Source organism: Lytechinus pictus, chromosome 8 (assembly GCF_037042905.1).
Source record: "Lytechinus pictus isolate F3 Inbred chromosome 8, Lp3.0, whole genome shotgun sequence".
NCBI classification, from domain to species: Eukaryota; Metazoa; Echinodermata; class Echinoidea; order Temnopleuroida; family Toxopneustidae; genus Lytechinus; species Lytechinus pictus.
The window spans coordinates 37,816,370-37,838,049 of NC_087252.1; the positions used below are offsets into that span (position 1 = coordinate 37,816,370).

The following is a 21,680-nucleotide window of genomic DNA, read 5'->3' on the forward strand; positions in this document are numbered from 1 at the left end:
ACATTCAGGCCGGTCACAAGAATGGACCCTAATGTCTGGAATGCACTCAGAATGCAGTCAGAATTTTTAGAATGCGCTTCGAATATCCAGGAATGTACCAAGAATTTTCATTCCGACGGCATTCCGGCTCATTCCGCCTCTAGTGTGACGGGGGTTTAAATTAAACTTGTGGTCTTAATAAACAGGTGGCCTTCTGAACATGGTTTCTCTAAAGCAGGTTTGACTGTACATGTAATTAATTAAAGAATACAAATTGAAAAAAGGGTCCATCCTTTAAAATGTCAATATAATTTCTATAATATTGTCTTGAACTGCAGGTATTCACGCATTCCAATTCAAAGGTGAATTCAGCAGAAAGTGTAAGATTTCTAAAGGGGTAGATTTACTGATTTATTTGCAGCAGAGGGGGCTGCTGTTTATGCAATAGAGATGACATCTTCGCATTTTTTTTGAAGATGAGGCTTTACACAAACGCATTATTTATCAACCTGTTAAGGTTCAGGGTTTAAAAGCAATGGCTACAGACTTTCCTGAAATGATTAGAAAAAAGTGTTACCAACCTAATGATATCATTTACAAGATTGTCTATTTCTCCTGTTTACCCATATAAAAATCTGTACAATCTTTGTAAATTACAGTAATGTATGCTATATGTATGACCTAATGGCTTAATAAATCCACAGGGTATGAAATATGATCTGGGATTACTCACCAGCGAAAGGATCAAGATTGGTGGTGGAATTCCAACTTGACGAAGCATCAGAACCTTTGGATTTCTTCTTGGACATCTTGATCGCAGACTTGCTGCTTCTGGGTTCGTCCACACCGAAGGTCGGGTTCTTGACACGTGCCCTCGACGAGTTGGTTGGATTCTTCATCCTGATAGGTGACTTGACCGATGGTGGTTTGACCAAATACAACTTGACAGGCGGCGATTTGGCCAGTGGGGATTTGACAGGAGACGGACTATGGACATTGTTTGGTGTATCCTCGTTTTCATCGTCTTCATTCTTCAAATTGCCGTAGGAATCGAACCAGACCTTGACCTGATGAGGGGTTTTCCGTCTCTTGCTGGCTCCACCAGGCTTCTGTCTCGCGTACAAGTGCTCAATATGGAATGGAGATGATTCACTATAACTATCGAGTTGAACTACTGCAGGCTGTTGTGGGAAAGGTTGAGAAAGTGAGGTGATGAGCCCTGAGATGGAGTTGTCCAATGGGGAGGTTGGCACGAGAGGACTGACTGGAATGATACGAGGGGGACTGGGTGTGAGCGAGGAAGCACTTGGTGTCATCTGGCCCATGGATGACTGAACCCCAGCCTGCTGGATGATCGTCTGTAAGGTCTGGAGGGTTGGAGATGCCATGATGGCTGGATGCGTTTGGTTGATGAATGGTGTCACTTCTGGACTGACCGCACCTCTATGTGGCATACCAAGGTTTTGGAGCAGACCTGTCTGTGGGTAGGACTGTTGCATCATTCCTGATAAAACACTGGCTTGCTGCATCTGAGCACCCTGATATGACCTTTGAAGGATAGAAAGGTATTGTTCTTGAGCGGAACTGGTAAGAGTACTAGAAGCAGCTGTAGAGGTGATCACCGATAGGACATCAGCAGAGCCTGAAGTGCTAACAGTGGTCGTTGCCACTACTGTTGTTCGGGGTCCATGTTGGAAACCTTGAGAAGTTGGCATTCCATGAGATGAAAGCACACTAGAAGCAGCGTTGGGCAGGTTGTTGGACATTGGTTGCCCAGTCATTGACATGGGCTGTCCAGCAACATTCGCAACACTACCTTGTATCTTCTGTGGAAACGAGGATTGCAAACTGGCACTTGCTTGCTGTGAAACACCCGGACCATTGACTAATTTGGCATCAGCACTAGATTTCAGAGTATAGCCCTCCCACACAACTGGACTACTTCTTGAGAATGGTCCCCTTGTCCTTGCCTGTCTGGTGTTGTTATGCTGCACACCAGGGATACGGTTTAAATTTGGTCCCCGGAACCTTGGGCCCACTGCAGGATTCCTGACACTTCTTGGAAAATTCCCATAGATGACTTCATTTGTAGTAACGTCTTTGCCAATGATCATCTTCTTTGTTCCTGTATTGGACTTTGTCTGAACATGGAAGATCTTCTGATTATTGTTGGGCAGGTCAGAAGCTCCCTGTGTGGATTTGCTGAATATATCCCATGGTGTCTGGACAGGCAACTTAGGCTGAGGTGATTTAGCTTCAATGGACAGAACTTTTGGTGGTGGTGGTGGGTCATCGGATATGCTCTCATCATCTTCCGTTGACTCAACATCACTGCAAGTCATAACATCAGAAATGGCTCCTGTCACAGGATCTATCTTCACAGAGATTCTCACCTTTTTTTTAGAATGTTGGTTCTTCTTCTGAGACTCACTGGAGAAATCTACTTCCTTTGACTGCTCTGGCTCTGCAGTCAATGCAACTTTCCCTTGTATCACTGCTGCCTCGTCTGGCATGGCAATGTCTTGCTTGGATGCACCAATGTGCATACCCTCCATTCCATCTCCAGGGGTTCCAAGAGTAACCACAGACTCTTTATTGGAATTTATTTCTCTTTCTTGGGTGATAAGATCAGAGTTGCTGTCCATTTCTCTTTCACCCTCTATAGGCTGCTCTCCAGGTTTTAATCTCTTTGCAGAGCTTCTTGTCCTCAATCTTGGAAACTGCTCCTCTGATTCTTGTTGTTCCTCATCAGATGTACTTGTTAATTCACTTCTTGTTCTCTTCTTGCTGTCATCATCACCACATTCATTAGGATCAAGAATTTCATCCTTTTCTGTTGGCTGATCCGAGAGCATCGTGCGTTTCCTTTTAGGCATGGCTTCATCTCCAGGTTCTCCCTCTTCAGACACTTCTCTATCACCACAAGAACTGTCTCTACAGCGTTTTCTAGCTTCATTTTGTTCAATCGAAAAACCTTGTTCTTTATCATTGTATTCAGACTTCCTTGGTCTCCCTCTTCCTTTGTTGTTTTGGACTTCATTCTTGTTTTGAACTACTGGAGTGGGATACTTTCTTGGCCTTCCTCTTCCTCTCTTCTGAACGATCTCTGTTTCTTGCTCGTCATCATCGTCCTCAAGCTCTGCTGCAATGATTTCCTTTATTCTCGAACTTGACTTCCTGGAGAGTCCCCTTGTTCTCATTGGTCTCCCTTCAACCTCTTCAGCCTCGATATGATTCAGTGTCCCGCATTCCTTTTCCGGGCTCCACATTGAATCAATGGATTTCTTTGGACGTTCTCTCCTGCCTTTGACAGCCTCATTCTCCTTCTCCTCCTGATCACCAACAAACTCATCTTGCTGACTGACAAGATAGGACTTTTTTCTTTGGTTTGATCTTGGGCTTTTTAGAATTTCATCTGAGGACAGCCGTCTTTTACCATCATTACCATCACCATACTTCCTGATAACAGTTTTTTCATCTTGTCCTTCCAGAAATTCTTGATCAGGGATAGTATTCCCTTCTTGTGAAAACACCTGGTTGTCTGTATCCCCGCTGTCAGCAATTCTCAGTAATCTTGAAGAAGTAGTTCGCATGGGATACTTTTTTCTGCCTCTGTGACCAACATCCAGAACATCTAATTTTGAGGACGAATCGTCACTTTCCACAACATCTGAAGAACTGTGACGCGTCCTTCGTTTCATCTGATCAGGGTTTTTGAGGGAACCCGCTAAATGCGAGTCGTCTCCATTTGGCAGCACATGGTGAAACCTTTCAGAGGAGAGATCAAGGCCGGCGAGCCTGCTGCTTCTCCTTTTCTTAGTCTCATCAGTCTTCTCTTCAGGAATTAAATCTTTATCTAACATATCATCTACTACCTTCCCCAGAGATTTTTGCTTTGTTTCCATGAAAGACTTGAAAGCATTAGCAAATTTAGGGCTGTCAAACTTCTTAAAGAGATGTCTTGATGTGGTAGGAGACACAATATTTTCAGTCTTATTTGACTCATTCTTGACAGGATCACTTTCTTTAGCATCTTTGTGACATCTATAGTTAAGATCAGAAGCAAATGCAGACAGAATGGGTTCCCTTTCCTGTGTTCTAGGACTCTTCCGATTATTGTTGTTTTTCTTTCCCAGTGAATTTGATAAAGATGATGCAAGTGCCTTGAAGATAGACTCGTGTTCTGGGTCTGAGCTAAGGCGTCTTGGAGGTGTTCTAATGACAGCCACCACTGGTTTGGTACCATCTGGGACATTCTGTGACAATGATCTCTGGGATGCAACAATCCCCATGATATCTTCTTCCCCTACCCCCTGCATTATTAATTCTTCTGTCAAGTTTTTAGAATTGAGACCAACTTCAGGGACTTCGGCTTTGCCTTCAATGCTGTGGTTCAGTGAGAGCTCTTGGTTTTCATAATGCCCTTCGTCCTCAATATTGATTCCTTCATTCTCAGATTGTACAAATCGTGCAGCTGCAGATGTCTCTGATGAATCACCCGTTTCCTTTTGTTTTGTCTTGTGTTGAGTGAGGTCTTCTAACATTCTTTCTTCATGCTTGACAGGATTAGAAGCTGAAACACCACTATCACCATCGAATGGTATTACCATAATATGACCAGTACTGATATGAGTTTGCCCATCTCCCGCTACTTTCTCATTTTGTTCTGCTGATGCCATTGGCAAACATGTATTATCCTCATTTACAAGTGATGTTGGAGATTGTTCAGGAATGCAACCAGAATCAAGTTTCCTCAATGGTTCTCGAAGATCTGCCACTTTAGAGTCTACATTTGTAACATCGCTCACAGTCTCTTCTTGTAAATGATCTTGTCTTGTGTCCTTTGGAAGTTCATGGTAAACATCAGTTGGTGTATCAACTTCAGGTCTAGTTGTGTCTTCCTGTAAGGTGTGAGATGGTGACTGAGTACTTGTCAAGTCTCCAAGTCTTGGATCAGGTTCTTCTAATCTCTGGATGGGTTCAACCTCCTCATCACTGCTCACATCTTGTACCTCATGACAGACATCTTCAGGGATTGATAAACTGTCATCATCAAGAAACCCTGTCAAAACATTGTCAGAACTGTCTGGTAGAGATTCTTTGGGTGTGTTTTCATCTTGGACAGGCAGGTGAGTAGCTGGTGAACATGCTGGATATGAATCTTGTCCCTCGATACCATTGGATTGGTCCAAAACATCTGCGCTGCTCGTTGAGTTGGAAGATATTGATACACCAGCACTAAGTTTAGTAGAAGGCTGTGTTGGTGTATCTGACACAGTGGCACTTTCCCCTGGACGATCAATTACTGTGTATGCATTGTTACTGATGGTGCTGCTAGTCGGAGTGACTGACGTGGCATCAGTGTCAACTGCTGCAGGAGACTGAGTTTGGGAATCTTGCACAAAGGTTTCTTCTCCTAAATGAGGAGTAAAGGCATCTGTTTGTTCAGTGAGAGCGCTGTTAGTGGGAGCATCTACAATAACCTCAGTTTCCAGTTCTGTTAAACTTTGAGCTGGTTTAGGAGATTGAGATGGCATGTCTTCTACAGTACTTTCTTCAGGATAATGGTTAAGAATGTCATCCAGTTTACTGCATGTGCTGCTTATGGAGGTGGCTCCCATGACATCTGTTTCAAGTTCTGCAGGAGATTGCGTTGGTACAGGAGATACAGAACTACTTTCTCCATGACACTGCATATGGATATCTGCCTGCTCATTGAGGGTGCTACTAGTGGATGTGACTGCCATGACACCATTGTCATCTGCTCCAGGAGATTGAGTTGAAACAGGAGATAGAGGAAGGGGATCTTGTACAAATGTTCCGCTTAATGGAAGGGTATCTGCCGGTTCAGTGAGGGTGCCGCCAGTGGAGGTGCCTACAATGAGGTCACTATCATGTTCTGCATGAGACTGTGCTGGTATGGGAGATTTAGTTTGCAAATCCTCTAATATAGCTATTTCTTCAGTACTTTCAGTACGGATATCTCCTTGTTTGCTGACGGTGCTGCGGCAGGAATCTTGATCGACTACCATGGCATCAGTATCAAGTTCTACAGAAGATGGAGTAGCCATATCTTCTGCATTTGGTTCAGTAGCAGCTGCTATGCCCTCACAAAGGGCTACTGAGGAATCATCTACAATATTCATTTCTATGTGATGCATTTGTTCTTCTCCAGACATTTTTACTAACTTTTCATCTTTACCACTAGAACCACAATTCTCTGCTCCTGAGGAAAGTGGTGGAAAGTCATCTTCTCTTCGTACATCAATAGAATGTTCTTGCTCTTGGGAAACGTTTGCCACTTTTGTTTCTTCATCGCGAGTACAATCACTTTCTCCTCTGACTGGACTCTGTGACGGCTCCACTTCATCTACTGGTTGACATACAATATCATCTAATTTAGGCATGGACTGCTCCTCGTTAACTGCACCTATAGCTATTTTGTCACCAAATGAAACTATATCACCTTCATTATTCTGTTGCTGTACCGGAAGGGAGGTCTGTTCTATCAATATTGACTTTTCAGTTGGAGATTTTTCTCCTGAATAATCAACCAACCCTGCTTCCAATGTCTGGTCTTTGGAAGAAATTTGCAGTGATGACTGATTGGCATCTCCTAAAGGTATCTCTGCCTCATTCGTCTCTTCAGACCCATCGACCTCAGTCTGCACAGACGGAAGGTACATCTTTGACCCATGCCCATCTGCTTGGTCCTGAGCTCCATCTACACAATCTTTGTCAGTATCCCTTGGTTCTTCTGGCTTGGCAATAGTAATGATTGTGGAGTGGTCAGGTATATTATTGTCATCTTCACTTGTTTTGACTTCTTCAGGAGTCTCTTTGTTGATACTCAAGCTGGGGATGTTAGTCGCAGCTTCATCATCTGTTAAGTTACCTTGAGGAGTAATTTCAATGTCCATGTGTTGTTGCTGCACACAGAATTCTGGGTTTTCTGGAACATCACATTTTCCTTCAGTGAGCTTGAGAGCCTCTTTCATTTGGCAGACACTCTCCTGTACATCTGTTTCTGTAATTGTTTGTTCATTTACAGAGGTGCTTTGTCTGGTTTCCGGATGGGCACTAACAGTCATTTCTGAGGTTGCCTCCCTGACAGGTTCTTCACATGATGCTTCAGGTGCTACACTAGAAGTGGAACAAGCTTCCATTTTCTCTTGAGTTGTACAGGAAAAATGATCTATTTGGTCTATAGGGCCATCATCCTGGACAGTAGTTCCAACATCATTGGATTCATCTGCAAGATCCTTGGTGACTGGAATTTGTTCTGAATCCCAGTTGGCAAGACCAGGAACATTTTCCTCTCTGGAAAGTTTTGAGTTATCACATTTTTCCTGTAAGTCCATGACCTCAGGACTTTCATCCCACGGTTGATCTCTTGAAGATGAGTCCTCACCACTTGGACTGATGGAGAGTGAAGGAAGTGCCAAAATTTCACTTGTTCCAGGATCACTTCTTGGTTGATCAGGTGCTTGGGGTACACTTTCTGACAAAACACCAGAAGTTTGAGGATTATCAAAAGAGTTCCTGCTGTTAGAACAAGGTGTTGTGCTCCTAGAGATTTCTGAGGTTTCTGAAGTGCCATCTTCAGACTCTGTATAGTTCTTTTCATGTTCTTCTAAAGGAAGTTTCACTAACTTCAACACGGGCACTTTCTTTGGGCTAATCAAAGGCGATTCTGGTCTTGTTACTTCAGACGGGTCATCTAATGGCACAGAGGTATGAGACGTCTCTGAAATATCAGAAACTTCTGGAGAATCTGATGTAACAACAGAGGATAGCTGCTTGTCCTTGATGTCCACTAACTTCACGAATGGCATCTTTTTGGTGCTGATTAATGGTGAATCAGGTCTTTTAACCTCTGCACGCTCATCCACAGTAACAGAAATGCTTGGATCACTTGACTTTTCAATATCATCATTTTCTCTTACATCAGCCGAAGTTTCAGTGTTCTCTAGATTGTGGTCAATGCTTCCCTCCACTCCTACTTCTTCAGGTTTTTCAACCATGTCCATGTTTACTTCAGGAGTATGCATATCTTCAGGAGCAGATTGCATATCTGACTCGGTAGTTTGAGGTGCTTCTACAAGAGGAGTACTGGTTTCTCCTTGCAGATCTTTAGCCGCGTCTGAAACTAAATCAACCATGTCCAAACTTGCAGAATCTCCTGGTGGAAGCAAGTCAGGTTTATCCTTTGGTAGGAGCTTTTCTCCAGCCTCAGATAACTCGCCCAGGTCTCCATCGGAGTTCAGACCATCAAGGTTGCCAAGATCAGCCATCATGTCCATGATGCCATCGCTGTCAAGACCAGAATTCAGATTCGCATCAAGGTTCAAGGAATCTAGGATACCATCATCCATCTCAAACAGTGAAGACGTTGCAGCCAGTGCATCTGCTGCGTTCTGGATCTCACTGACTGTCTGTGACCCTGCGAGAAGGGCCGCAACCTGATCAAGAGCCATTGCAGCTTCACTGCTCTCCTTTGTGGCTTCCATGAGAGCATCTGTGAGGAGGTCTGTATCATCCTCATCCTGTAAGGTGGACTTCCTGCTGAAGGGATAGCTGCCTGGGCTGTGTTCTGTGGTATGGTTGATCTCCTGAGGGGTCGTAGGGGAGGTCAATGGATTCACCTCAATGATGCGCATGGTATAGATACACCGCCTGCATGGATCCATTGTACTCCAGTACACTCTTGAACAGCTGGAAAGGAAGGGGAAAAAAAGGAAACATAAACTTCCTTGTCCATATTACAGGACCTAGCATGAATAGGTGACCCTCCACCCCAAACCAACAATAAGTCCTGTTGATAGCGAAATCTAAAATCTAACAAAAGAACCTTTCTGAAAGAGAAATTCTTGTCCTTTGTACTGTCAAAACTACAAGCTGTAAGTTAAATAGAAAACAAGATACAACAGCTTTCTTTGACAAGAGATTTTGTGGACTGCTTGGAGGTTTCATTGAGATTGCACAGTGTGTACGTCTCATGCTTGAGTAAACCCTGAACTCCAAATGTTGTTCACTCCTTATTTTTTAAGCTCTCATGTAGTTTCTTCTGAATTCAATTCAGTATTTGTGTGGATCATTGTCGATCAATTTTATATCATTTAAAGATTAGGATGTGCTTTTTCAAACTAAAAGGAAATCTTCAAGTTCATTTTAGGTGACTTATTGTTGGTTTTAGGTATGTACAAAATACTTAATACAAGATACACAATAACTTAAACCCTCCTCCTTCATCATTCTTTATATTAAGTATTATTTCTTGTACTATGTGGGAATAATAAGCAAAGGGCTGACTTGTCATCTGGCTTTTACAATTACACATTTTCTTCCAGAGCCATTTGCCACATATTTCTTATTCATACAACATTTGGGTGGTCATTTTATTGAATTCTATTTTAACTCATTTTGAGATTGTTACAACAACTGGTATTTATCTTTAATACTCACGCAAAATCCAAGGGGAAGAGATTGGTCTCAGTGTCTGACAGGAACCCCAGGTGACCTAGCGACTCCAGCGACCAGGATCCAATCATCACGTTGATGTTCTTGGTTTCAAGACCCTGTGAGAATGTCCTGTTGAGTTTCATGTTGTCTAGGCTGACGCACACTCGGCGCAGGACACCAAACAGGTCAGAACCCATGATCTGCACATCAGAAAGAACGGTTCCGTTAAGAAACATTAATTTACAGATTGAAATTGAAATTGAAAAAGTTTTATTATTGCACTTCGCAGCCGAAAGGCTGAATTGTGTACAATTTACAGGTATATACAGCAGTACAACTGGTTAAAAACATCAAACATAACTCGATATACAGAGAGAACGTGCATATTAAAAGGAAAAGGTAAAGTATACAATTCCAAACACCGATTCCTTTTAGTTGTTACAAATAAGAGAGACAATTCTCCTCAAAATCAATAAATATCCACCTGTTTGTTGACAGCTCAAATCAACATGCTGCTTGCCAGGCGCCAATAATGATAATGAAGCTGATTTCTGTGAGTGTGAGGTGAATACAGCCACCCCTGTAGTCTGGGACTAAGTGGATTTATCACCTGGATGACTGATTTAGTTTCTGATACTTTTACTGCAAGGTCACTTTTCTAGCTGTCACCTTTCTATATTACAGCAAAAAAGGATAAAAAAGGCACAACTTCCAAGGCCAGTCAAAAGGGCATCCATGGCAATGACCAACGGTGGCCTCGAATGAATTTAAGCTCTGATTTTTCCCAATGTTTTACAAAGTGACTCAATAGAGTCACATACCCTGCACACAGTTAAGCATGTATGGGACAAGAGCTACATTGTTGGCCAAGGAGATTTAGTTTGAATGTGAGAGCACATGACGAGAAGTCAGAGTCCTTTACGGTGCACATTTTTTTTCATACTATTCTTCCTCATATGGAAAGAGTCTGTAGCTCACAATGAATATCGTCATATTTCATTTATTTATTTGGTTTAAAACATAGATACATGATACAAAGGTCTAAGGACCAAACTGAACAGGTCAACAATAATTACAACATAATCGTAGATGACAATTAATAGTAACAACCAAAGCAGACTACAGTGATGTAGGCTTGGGCATCAGAGCCGAGTAATCGAGTCTACCCGATTCTTGTCACCAGAGTCGAGGAGTCGACCCCCATTCTTTCAAGGCCCATTACTCGAGCCTGAGGGATCCACTCTACAAGAGAGCCGATTCTGTTTTACAACAGCACATAAATGCCCTGCTGAAGGGAATTCCTGACTTAGTTTACAATTGCAAGCTTAAATCATTTTATGGAAATCTAATACACAAGTTAGTTTAGTTGTGCCAGACCATGGCTCTCGAGACCTATTAGTGTCATATAGGGGCTGTGCAAGCAGACTAATCCAAACAGAACATGTCTGGCTTCTCTTATCTACTGACCACATAATTACCCCCTCGAGATCACTTTCAAGGTTTCAAGAACAAACAAGAAACCCAAAAGTTTGGTTTGAAAAAGAGAAGAGAAGATTCACTAGTGTGTTAAGTGATTGTGGAGTCGACTCCTTTCGGAACCGAAGCCTTGGGTCAGAGCCGGAGTCGGTTCTGGGAAAGGTGGGAACCGCCCAAGCCTACAGTGATGGGTACTTACTGCTTTATCAATCTTATCAGCATGTTGGAAGCAATAGACCTTCTTGTCTTCCTGGAACATGGCGTTCCTGGATCTGGCACACATGAAATGAAAGTTTGCTGGACACCCCCTACTGCAGCATCCAACCGTTGCTCCCAAGTTATTGCACACTTCACATCTCTGCCAAAGACACAGAAAAAACAAGAGTCAATGATTATAGAAGGAACGAAGTGTGCACCTTGGGACACAAGATTTGATGAATAACAGCCCTGCCTTTGGTAAAATAGACCCATCATCATCCCCATTAACATAACCACAATCATCATCATCATCATCGTCATGGTCATCAACACCATCTTTATCATCAACACCGTTAACGACATCATTATTGCTATCAACTTTGTTATCAAAATAATCGTAATCATCCTCATCACCATCATCATCAAAATCTTTACCATTATCATCACAATCATCATTACTATCATCATCACCATTGTTATCATCATCATCATCATCAATGATCATCATGATCATCATCTTCATCATCAGTATCATTATCGTCATCATCATCATCGTAACCAACAAAACCATCTTTTATCATCATCATCATTGTTATCATCATCATCACCATTGTTCATCATGATCATCACCACCATCTTCATCATCATCATCACCATCACCATCACCACCATTGTTCATGATCACCATCATCAACATTGTAATCAAGAACATGATATATTTAATCATCAATATTGTAAACAGCATCATCATGACCATCAGGAAACATCAGCCGGGATGTGAATGTTTGTAATTCTTACCATCATTCTCCCTCTTGAGATGGCCGCATGAACGTTGATCAAAGATCCATCCACCTCTTCAAAGACCTCGGCAGACCATAAGGCACAGTTTATATGGATCCATTCATCCTGTACAAACAAAGGATAGTATAGTAGTACTAAATGTGTGGAGGAGGAAAAGAAGAAGAAAAAAAGAAGATGAAGAAGAAAAAGAAGGAGAAGAAAAAGAAGAAGAGGAAGAAGGAGGAGAAGGAGGAAAAGAAGGAAAGAAGAAGATGATGAAGAAGAAGAAGTAGTAGTAGTAGCAGTAGTAGTAGTAGTAGTAGTAGTAGTAGTAGTAGCAGTAGTTGTAGTAATAGTGTAGTAGTAATAGTAGTAGAAATAGGATATAAAAGTATTGGCTGCAGGAGCAGCAGTAATAATAGTACAAGCATAGTAGAAGTATAAGTTGTAGTGGCAATAGTAAAACTAGTAGACTAATTGTCATTATTACCACAGTACAGAAATCATCCAGCATTGTTAGTGTCATCATCACCCATCTCCTCATGGAGACAGCATCTTCTACCAGGACCATTCATCCATAAGATGAACCAACGCCCCATTTATGGCAGAGTCATAACCACTACATCATGACAACTCAACATATGACATTTTGATTATTGTTATTACCTGACCACAGTATAGCAATCGTCCAGCATTGTTAGGGTCGTCATCACCCATCACCCCACAGAGACAGCATCTTCTAGGGTCAGAGACGTCCTCGATACCAAGAATATGAGAATCATCTTCTGAGCATCCATCACCGCCTGGATAGAACAAACGGTCAAGAAAAGAATCATTAAAGGCTATTGATACAGTACTAAGGGTAATAATAGAATCATTAAAGGTCATGATACAGTACGAAGGGTCAAGAATAGAATCATTAAAGGTTATCGATAGAGTACAAAGGGTTAAGAATAGAACCATTAACGGCTATCGATACAGGACAAAGGGTTAAGAATACAACGATTAATGGCTATCGATACAGAACAAACGGTCAAGAATAAAATCATAACAGGCCATCGATACAGGACAAAGGTTAAGAATAGAATCATTAAAGGTTATAGATACAGTACAAAGGGTCAAGAATAAATCATTTACGGCTATCGATAGAGTACAAAGGGTTAAGAAAAGAACCGTTAACGGCTATCGATACAGGACAACGAGTCAAGATCTTGGGCAATTCTTGATGAGTACATAAATATAAGAACGGCCGAAGCCCATGCTATTTCTTTTGAAGTACATTAAGAAAAGCAAAAATATATTTTAGGTGGTCCAATAAGATTTCGTTTAGTTTCCATCCAGTTTAGGCACTCTCTGGGTAGAATACCTGGACGAAAATTACCCACAAGATAGGCTTATGTGTTAGCAACAATCTTATACGTGCATCTCAATTTAACCAAGAAATTGATTTGGGTCATTCTTTATTTGCATACTTATTTCCTTCTTTGGTTATTTTGACAATATTTTTGCTTTTATGAAATAAGTTCTCATGTTAGAAACATCTTTTTGTTAAAGTGGGGCAGGAAAGCTTACCGATGATGGAATGTCGCCTCCTTGGAGTTGGAAGTTTCTTGAATGGCGAGGGCTGAGCGGTGATAGACGGCATCAAGGCTCTATACCTCCATTGAGCGTATTCATGGTCCTTGTGAGGGGGCTCCACTGCCACCTGGTGTACACCATTCCTGGGGGGAAAATCACACAATTGATAATAAAAAATGATTGGAAAAGTAATATTCCACAGACATATTCGCCCGTATTTCGAACTTGGGTTTAATTCAAATTCCAGTCTAAAGTCGTGATTCAATTATGGATAGCCAATTGTGACAGGGATCTCTAACAGAACAAGTTCGGTTTGACAGCTCATATGACAAGCATATCATATTACCAACTGACAGGGAATTATTACTGAAATAGTTTTCGTAATCATTACAACATAAGAAGACACCCAAGCTTAAACAATACCAAATCTCAATATAAAAATAGATCTTCTTCTAGGAGCCCTTTTGAATCATATCTACGAAAAAAAAAAAATATCAACAGGTGCATAGAGAGTGAGCGAAATACAAATAATATATCTATCCCTTCCCAATATTCATGAAATCTAGGGCAATACGGTTTTGTAAATGACCAACTCAAATGTCTGATACGGATAATAAATACAATACGATGACATCAAACTCACTCTTTATACCCCTCCTCGCCGTTCCAGATCCTCGTCTCGTCAACGCTGAACCACGGGAACATCTGGGTCATGATCTTGAGAAACGCACCCTTGGCGATCACGTTGGACTTTGAAAGCCCGGGGATCAGGTCCGTTTCCTGGTTGAATGAAGCCTGGAAGATTGTCACGCAGTCCTTACAGAACTTCTCCTGCAAGTTAAATTCAATTTAAAAAAAAAATGAAATTTTCGCAATCGACAGTAACGAAAGTTCCTGGATGTAGCTCACGCCATCTACTCGGGTGACCCAATAAATTCCTGTAGGTTGAAGGTAAGAAATTTATACAGCATAAGGAATAAAACAAGTAGCAAGGTTAACTATGATTCCTCCTCAAAATGTAAGGGATTGAGAACGAGGTCCAAAAGTGGATGCAAATAAACTAGCACTAGCTACGGTGTAAGAGATGTTGTTGGGTCACGCATCTCTGAACGAGTAAATTTTCTCGTTCAGTGCACAAGTTGAATGGTAAATTCATGCCGAGCGCTACATCCAGGAATTTTAATAAACATCATACAACCATATTGCACTGTCATTATCGCAAATCGTAGACACACATGCTAGGAAGGCCCGCTAACTCACAGTAGGTTGAATGGTACAGTATTCTTTCCTGGGGGCCGTTTCATAAAGCTGTTCGCAAGTTAAGAGTGACTTTGAGAACGACTGGTGAACCTTTCTTCTAAGCTAAACAACCGCCAATGGCAATTTTGGTGCATACTATTTGCCACAAGAAACCCTCTTAACCCTCAATCTCCCGGGGTATTTTGATTCTTGTCAATCCCGGGGGGGGCCATTATGGCCCCCCCTTAAGATCTCGGCCGCCGATTGCGCGAGCGACGCAAAAATTTGCACACTGGTAGTGTGCGATGTAATCTACAAGGCTGTATGGTAAAATTTTCCAAAATAATGAGATTTTATTTTATATGAATTAATTATGCTAATTTATGCATAAATCATACTTTTTGCTATAATTCACTAAATAAAGCTCCTAGAATGCTAATTTTTGGTAAAAAAATTCTTTGTAGCAATCTTAACAATCGCAATTAAAAAAACTTCGGTTCGGAAATCAATTTCTTATGTATTTTATTGTTTTATGAATTTCTTATGTATTTCTATGTTTTTTTACTTTTTGTTTTTTATTGTTTTTTCAATGGAAATCATTCCAGACTTAGTTCTGATCATAAACAAGGCAAAATTAATTCAGTTTAATCAGTAAAAGTAGAAATAATGATACATTTATGAATTTTGGCTAAATACACAATTTGCATTGGATTTGTACATGAAATCACGTTTATGAGCAATTTTGGGTCTGACATGCACTTACATAATGTTGCGTAATGTCGTAACCGTGTACCCGGGCGTCACAAATTTGGTCTCAAAATTTGCGCGAGACTTGAAAGTAAAAAGTCAGTGAGCGGCGAGGTCAAAAAAATTTGCGCAGCAGATATATCGCGAAAATTGTCAAGGGGGGGAGAATTAGGGTTAAAGTCGCTCTTAACTTACAAACAGCTTTATGAAACATCCACCCAAAATGAATGTAATCCTTTAAAACAACTGTAAAACAGAAAAGCTAAGAGGCTTGAATAGTCAGAGAGATGAGAGAAGGCTGGAATGAATAAGTGAATAGATTTGTAGAATAGGAGAGAGGACTCATGCAGATTGAATGTCCTTCTTCAAGAATACTCCACCTTATGTCTCTTCATTTCATTCCTATCTCTATACTCTTCTTAGACCTTGGATTCACCACCCGGTGTACCGTAAACCACATCTGAAACTGTCCATCCCACCATGTAAACCTTCAAACATCCTTGTGATATCTGTTGGCTATTTATTCTACATTATATTTCATTTGATGAACAATATAGTACTTAAATGCTTTTGATATGTTGCAAAATATCAAAATTGGACCATATACATACCACTGATTTATAGTAGCCTGCCATCATCTTAGCTTTGACAAACTGGAAACTGGTTGGTTTAATTTCTTCATCTTTCTTCTCTTCCTCTTCTTCCTTTTTCCCTATTGCGATGGTGAGTACCTTAGCAGGTGTCTTACAAACCTCCTGCTCAGATTGTGTCGATGTCGTCACCTCCATCACTGCATCTGGAATGTCTGGGTCAATGTCAGGAACAGCTGCAGGAGAAACAACATCATCTTTTCTCTCAAAGTCAAGGGTACACGTAGCATCTGCATCTTCCTTCTCAAGCTTCGGAGACAACGCACCATCAGAAGCCACTTCTGCAGTATCCTCAAGGCTTCCTGTGGCATCTCCTGTAATAGCTGTAATGGAGTCTTCACAAGTTCTTTCCTCAGCAGAGGATTGTTGATCCCCACCATCAGCATCATCCACGTCCATCTTTTCCTCTTTGACATCCGTATTTTCAACGTCGATGTCCACTTCTTCTGCAGCCGATGTCTCACCGTCACTGGCAGGGTTGGAGGTGTCCATCCTGGATTCACCAAGGGTTCCACCTGAACCATCCTGGTGAGCAGTGCCATGAGAGTCAGCCACACTGGAGTCATCAACACATTGAGGACCACTCACAACTACATCAGTCCTGTCTTTGGTTTCACTAACAGTTTGCACTTCAAGGTTCTGATCATCTTCAACTGCTGCTGAAGTAGACACAACAGCAGGTGATTTCAAGGCATCGTCACTGATCATAGGAATATCCTCGGAACTTGAGGACATAGGTTGTGTAGTCCTTTCAGAATTGTCATCATCCTTTGGCACAATGCCTTCAGGAGAGGCGTTCTCTTGTGATTTGTGTTTTGATGTTGATTCAACGGAAGATACAACATCCCCTTTAGCTGTAGTACTGAGAGACAACAACCCATCACCGGGCATCTGCTCTCTTTTCTTAGTCCTCAAAGCATCATCTTCTTCAATTATTTTTCCATCTTCCGAAACATTGGATTCGCATTTATCCGCATCAAGAACATGTACTGTTGGGAGTACCTTCTCGACACCATCATCAGTTCTATCTGCATCCCTATCAAAGACAGGATGAATTTGTTCAACTGATCTTGCCTCAGAGCCTGCTTCCATGACAAGATCAACTTCAGCACTTTCACTCTTCAACCCATCTTCATCTTTTAACGTCCTATCAACATCAGCAGCATCTTCCCCAACCCTCTCAGAGTCTTTGCTATCTCCTGGACCTTCCGTATCTCCTCTCCCTGCGCCTTCCACAATTCCAGCGTGTCTCTGCTGCCGTCTCCTCCTCAGTACCCTCCTCACCGTCCTTCCTCTCCTAAATGAGTATGTCTCCTCAACATCATCCTGTGCTGAAGATGTTCCGCCATCTCCGCTTGCCTCTAAGCCCCTGTCTGGTGTTGGCGTTTCTCTCTCCAGAGACGATGCTTCGCTTGGAGCCGGTGATGCTGCGCTGTCTCTGGATTCTTGACCGGTGGATGACAGACGGGAATCCCCTTGATGGATCTTTCTCATATACTTGAACTGCGATAAAGAAAAAGCCAAAAGTCAATCAAGGAAACTACTGGCAAAGCTATGAGATTATGTTCATCCTTTCTTTGCATAAACACATTTTGATCTTACAATGGTGATATTGTTGAGAAAGACCAATGAAATTTCATCCAAAACGATTTCAAGTACCAACATTAAGTTGGCTATCTTAAGTATTTTGTAATACTTAGTTACCAAAAAAGAACTGTTCAATGTATGACATATATCGAGGCATTCAATATGTCAAGAATTTAAGGATTAAAACAATGAAGGCAGACTCGACTGAAGCAACCACATGACAAAAATCTAAGATAGAAATAAGAGAGGTAGAATGTCAAGAACAGGGTTTGGCCAAAGAGTGAACCAAGGATGGCAAGAGACGATGGTTAAAATGTAGAATGCACAAATGTAGAAATTAACCTTCACTCAGGGAGAAGATATTTGGAAAGAAGTGTGAAGATAGATAAAGGGTTGTAACCGTTATGGTCGGCAGTTATCCTCACTGGGCCTGAAAAGAAGCCAGGGCCCTATTGCATAAGAGTTACCATTATGGTAACTTTGCCTTCAAATGGTAACTATCTTGGGAACATGACTGAACAGCCAATCAAAATCAAGGATTTCATGAAGGATACCATCGGATAGCAAAGTTTCTGTAATAGTAACTTTTCTGCAAGGGGCCCAGAAAATGTGCTTTACAATATAAAGCCGAAAAAGCATTGAAGGGGAAGTTGTCAGGGCCTAAAATCAGGCAAAAGACTGAAGACTGGCATCTCTGCATCAGGGAATTTATAGTTGTAGAAATTCAACTCCAAAAAAAAAAAACCGCCAGGGAGTTCAGGAAGGACAAAAACTGGTTGGTTTTCTGGGCTTGATTATCATTTTCATATGAATTACTTTCTCAGTGGAGAAATTAGCATTGGGAGTGTGGATACGATACAACATTGAGTGGTAGAAGGTACTGACCAGGGCCAACCACGTTCGTGAAAAAACCGAAGTGACGACACTTCCCTTTTCCCTAAATAATTCCTTTTGTTATTCTGAATGTGTTTATGATTGTAAATGTGATTATCATTTTTTATACTTTGTTTGTGCTATGATACTTCTTGTTTTTAGCATTTCTACAAATATCAATTATTATTGGTGATCTCTCAAGTTGATGACTTACCCTTCTATTTGGCCAGATAAGGTGACCGGCACTCTTGCAGTTGTAGAGAGCATTGAGGACATTCACAAAGCCAGCCTGAAGCTCCTCGTTGACCTCTACCTTCCACGGCGTTGGTTTGTGTTTGGCGCAGGGTGGGCAACGGTATGGGACAGAGTCTGGCAACTCGGTCAGGATCCGGTACTGATCATCTAAGACGCAGATGCAAAAACAAAAGAAGTGCACCTTAGGTCCTGCAGCTAACATTATGTTGCAAATAAGCAAATATATTTACCTTTCGACTTGAAGAAGCAGTTTTGAAAATGTTTAGTTGAACCCATAATTGCATTCATACAGATTTCACAAAACCAAAATGGAGAACATGAACTTCAAAAATACATTTCAAAAGCATTGTTCTTCTGAAATTGCTTCAGCAATGTGAACACAGTAACTGAAAGAAAGAGACCAAATTGATTGGATGCCTGCCTTTCTGGGAGATCTGTCTTCACACCAAGCCAATCATTGCAAATGAACGGCTGGTGGTGGTTTGAGAACCATTGTGGTGAAACGCCATCTAATTCTGGGATTTGTGACTGCTTCTTCAGTCAAAACATGACGGAATATGGAGTGTGGGGGTGGCAGTGTCAACCACAGAGAAATGAGAAATCATTATTTTTTCCACAATCAGTCGAGTACCCAGGATTTTTGGAAGGGGGGGTTCAAGTTAATCGAAAATTTGACAAGCCAAAAAAAAAAGGTTTAAAAATAATAGAAGGGGGGGGGGTTTTGAACCCCTTGAACTCCCCCCCCCCTGCGTACGCACCTGTCTACAATCATTGAATATTTGCCTGTGTTTCGGTAAGCTTTCGCTTCTGTCGTGGTGCATCTGCAACAGCGCCAGCTACAACAGCTACGACGAAGGTCTGACGAAGCTTGCAGCCGAACAAGCGAAAGCTTACCAAAAAGCAGGTAGATTTTCATGATTGTGGTTTCTCATGTCTACACACCAATAATGAACCTTTTCAGTGAACCACAGAGAAAACTTTGAAGGACTAAAAAAAAGGACAAAAAAAAGGAATGACTCAAACTTACCAGAAAGATTTTCACACTTTGCGTGGACCCACCTACTGCAGTCTGCACATTGCATCATCTTAGACTCAAAGTCATCATCTTCATAACACTTCTTACACACAGGGCAGTAGTTACCTGTCAACGAGAGAAAAAACATTATCAAATTAATGAAAATTGAAGACATTCTCTTCTCAATTCATATTTTAACCATGATTACACATGATTTGGGCTCTTTAATACGATGATCGCCTTGCCTTTCACTCATTGCCTTCCAGAATCAGTTGGTTTCTTTTAACCCTGTAAGGTCCAATGGTGTTGGAAAGGTTCTGCTGTCAACGTTTTGCACAATATGTTCACAATAGTCTACAAATGTAGACCCACATCTGCAGTGTGTGTACCACAGCTGATTCAACGAGTCTGCATAGCAGACTAGGTCTACTGTGGCTGCAGATCTGAAATGGCTCGCTTTGCTAGCCCTTTCAGGCTGGTTTGCTTTGCAAACCAGCAGCAGCGTGCGATCCCACCTCATAAGCCATTCAGAGTCTGCAAAGCAGACTATGTTCACAATGCAAAAAACAGTTGCCACGTTGTTCATTTCACTTTTTTATGCATCTTGTGCAAATTTTCAATAATTTAGCGTAATTAGTATGTATTTACTTTTTTTGTTGAGAAATTGGCATCACAGCTTTATAGATTAAGTCGTGGGTGACATGTATACCAATTTTAGTTGTGAGTTTGCATTGGACAGACAAGGTCTTACAGGAGCGAACCTGCTCTTTTAGAGTTCAATACAAAACCTAAGGGAATTACCCAAAGCAATAATCAATATGTTTACTAATTAAAAATTGATGAGTATGAAACAACATACCTTTCTCGAAGAGCTTCCCGCATTCTTGACAGTGCGAGAAACCATGCATCCACTGGGCTTTAGGATCGGAACCCGGAGTGGTAGCACCACAACTCTTACACTTCACACAGCGAGAACACACCCAGATCTTCCTTTTCTTAGATGGTTTTGTTGGGTAGTTAGGTCCAAGGCACTCGGCATGATAGCTGCAGTGGCACTTATGACAGGTCAGCAGCTGGTAAAAACAAGAATCATGAACGGGAAAACAATTGTTAACGACAGTAATATTTGGTTCTCGAAGCACCCGAGTCCGTTATATACGACACCCCTGGCCCTCCACAATTATTACTGACTGATCGACCAAAGTTTCCCATTTGGGGCCTGTGAGCACAACATAACAATATTTTTTGGCTTCGTCATCATGTCGCAGTAAAGAAAGGAAACGGAAACATACACAATAGAAAGGATGCGAGTTCCATTTACTGGAGAGCTTGTATGAACAGCCAGTACCTGCCGCACAGTAACGTTAGCACTAAAAAAGGCCCTGTTACAACCGGTAATGTCGCAGCAATGCCTAATGTCACAACGCGTTGGCTCAACGTTTGACATCATATTCCGAAAGATGTAACTGGGCTTACTATTAGCGCCCTGGCTCTGTTAGGCTAACAGCGTTTCTGTGAGGTCGGCACTGGTTTTTAGATTACGATACATTTCGGTTTTCGCAAATAATTTACTTGTTAAAACAGTCGGGAGACTGATACAAACAAAGGTTACAAAGCAATCATAAAGTGAGATTAGTGAATCTATATACAAGGAGTGAAATAATTAGAGAATTCTTCAATATACATGATACAGGCATATTGCAATACAGGGTATAAAGATAAAATTATCATATATATGCATAAGGGAACACGTTACAAAATAGGTTACAACTAAATTGATAGAAAAAGTGAGATTTTGAAGAAGCTAAGAGAGGCAATATTACTGAAAGAAACAATTTTTC

At 41.4% G+C, this 21,680-nt stretch overlaps 1 protein-coding gene across 1 annotated transcript in view; it reads right to left on the reverse strand.

Annotated features, from left to right (window-relative positions):
• LOC129266154 (uncharacterized) overlaps window positions 1–21,680 on the reverse strand; it is a 49,750-nt gene that overhangs the window by 10,712 nt on the left and 17,358 nt on the right. Inside the window, exons 11-21 of the mRNA XM_064104042.1 lie at window positions 20,699–20,912; window positions 19,852–19,965; window positions 18,784–18,971; window positions 16,071–17,612; window positions 14,117–14,304; window positions 13,468–13,616; window positions 12,562–12,698; window positions 11,914–12,021; window positions 11,117–11,275; window positions 9,445–9,641; window positions 713–8,694 (exon numbers count right to left, since the gene is read on the reverse strand). Of these exons, the coding sequence (XP_063960112.1) occupies window positions 713–8,694; window positions 9,445–9,641; window positions 11,117–11,275; window positions 11,914–12,021; window positions 12,562–12,698; window positions 13,468–13,616; window positions 14,117–14,304; window positions 16,071–17,612; window positions 18,784–18,971; window positions 19,852–19,965; window positions 20,699–20,912 (10,978 nt within the window). The remainder of the gene's footprint in view (window positions 1–712; window positions 8,695–9,444; window positions 9,642–11,116; window positions 11,276–11,913; window positions 12,022–12,561; window positions 12,699–13,467; window positions 13,617–14,116; window positions 14,305–16,070; window positions 17,613–18,783; window positions 18,972–19,851; window positions 19,966–20,698; window positions 20,913–21,680) is intronic.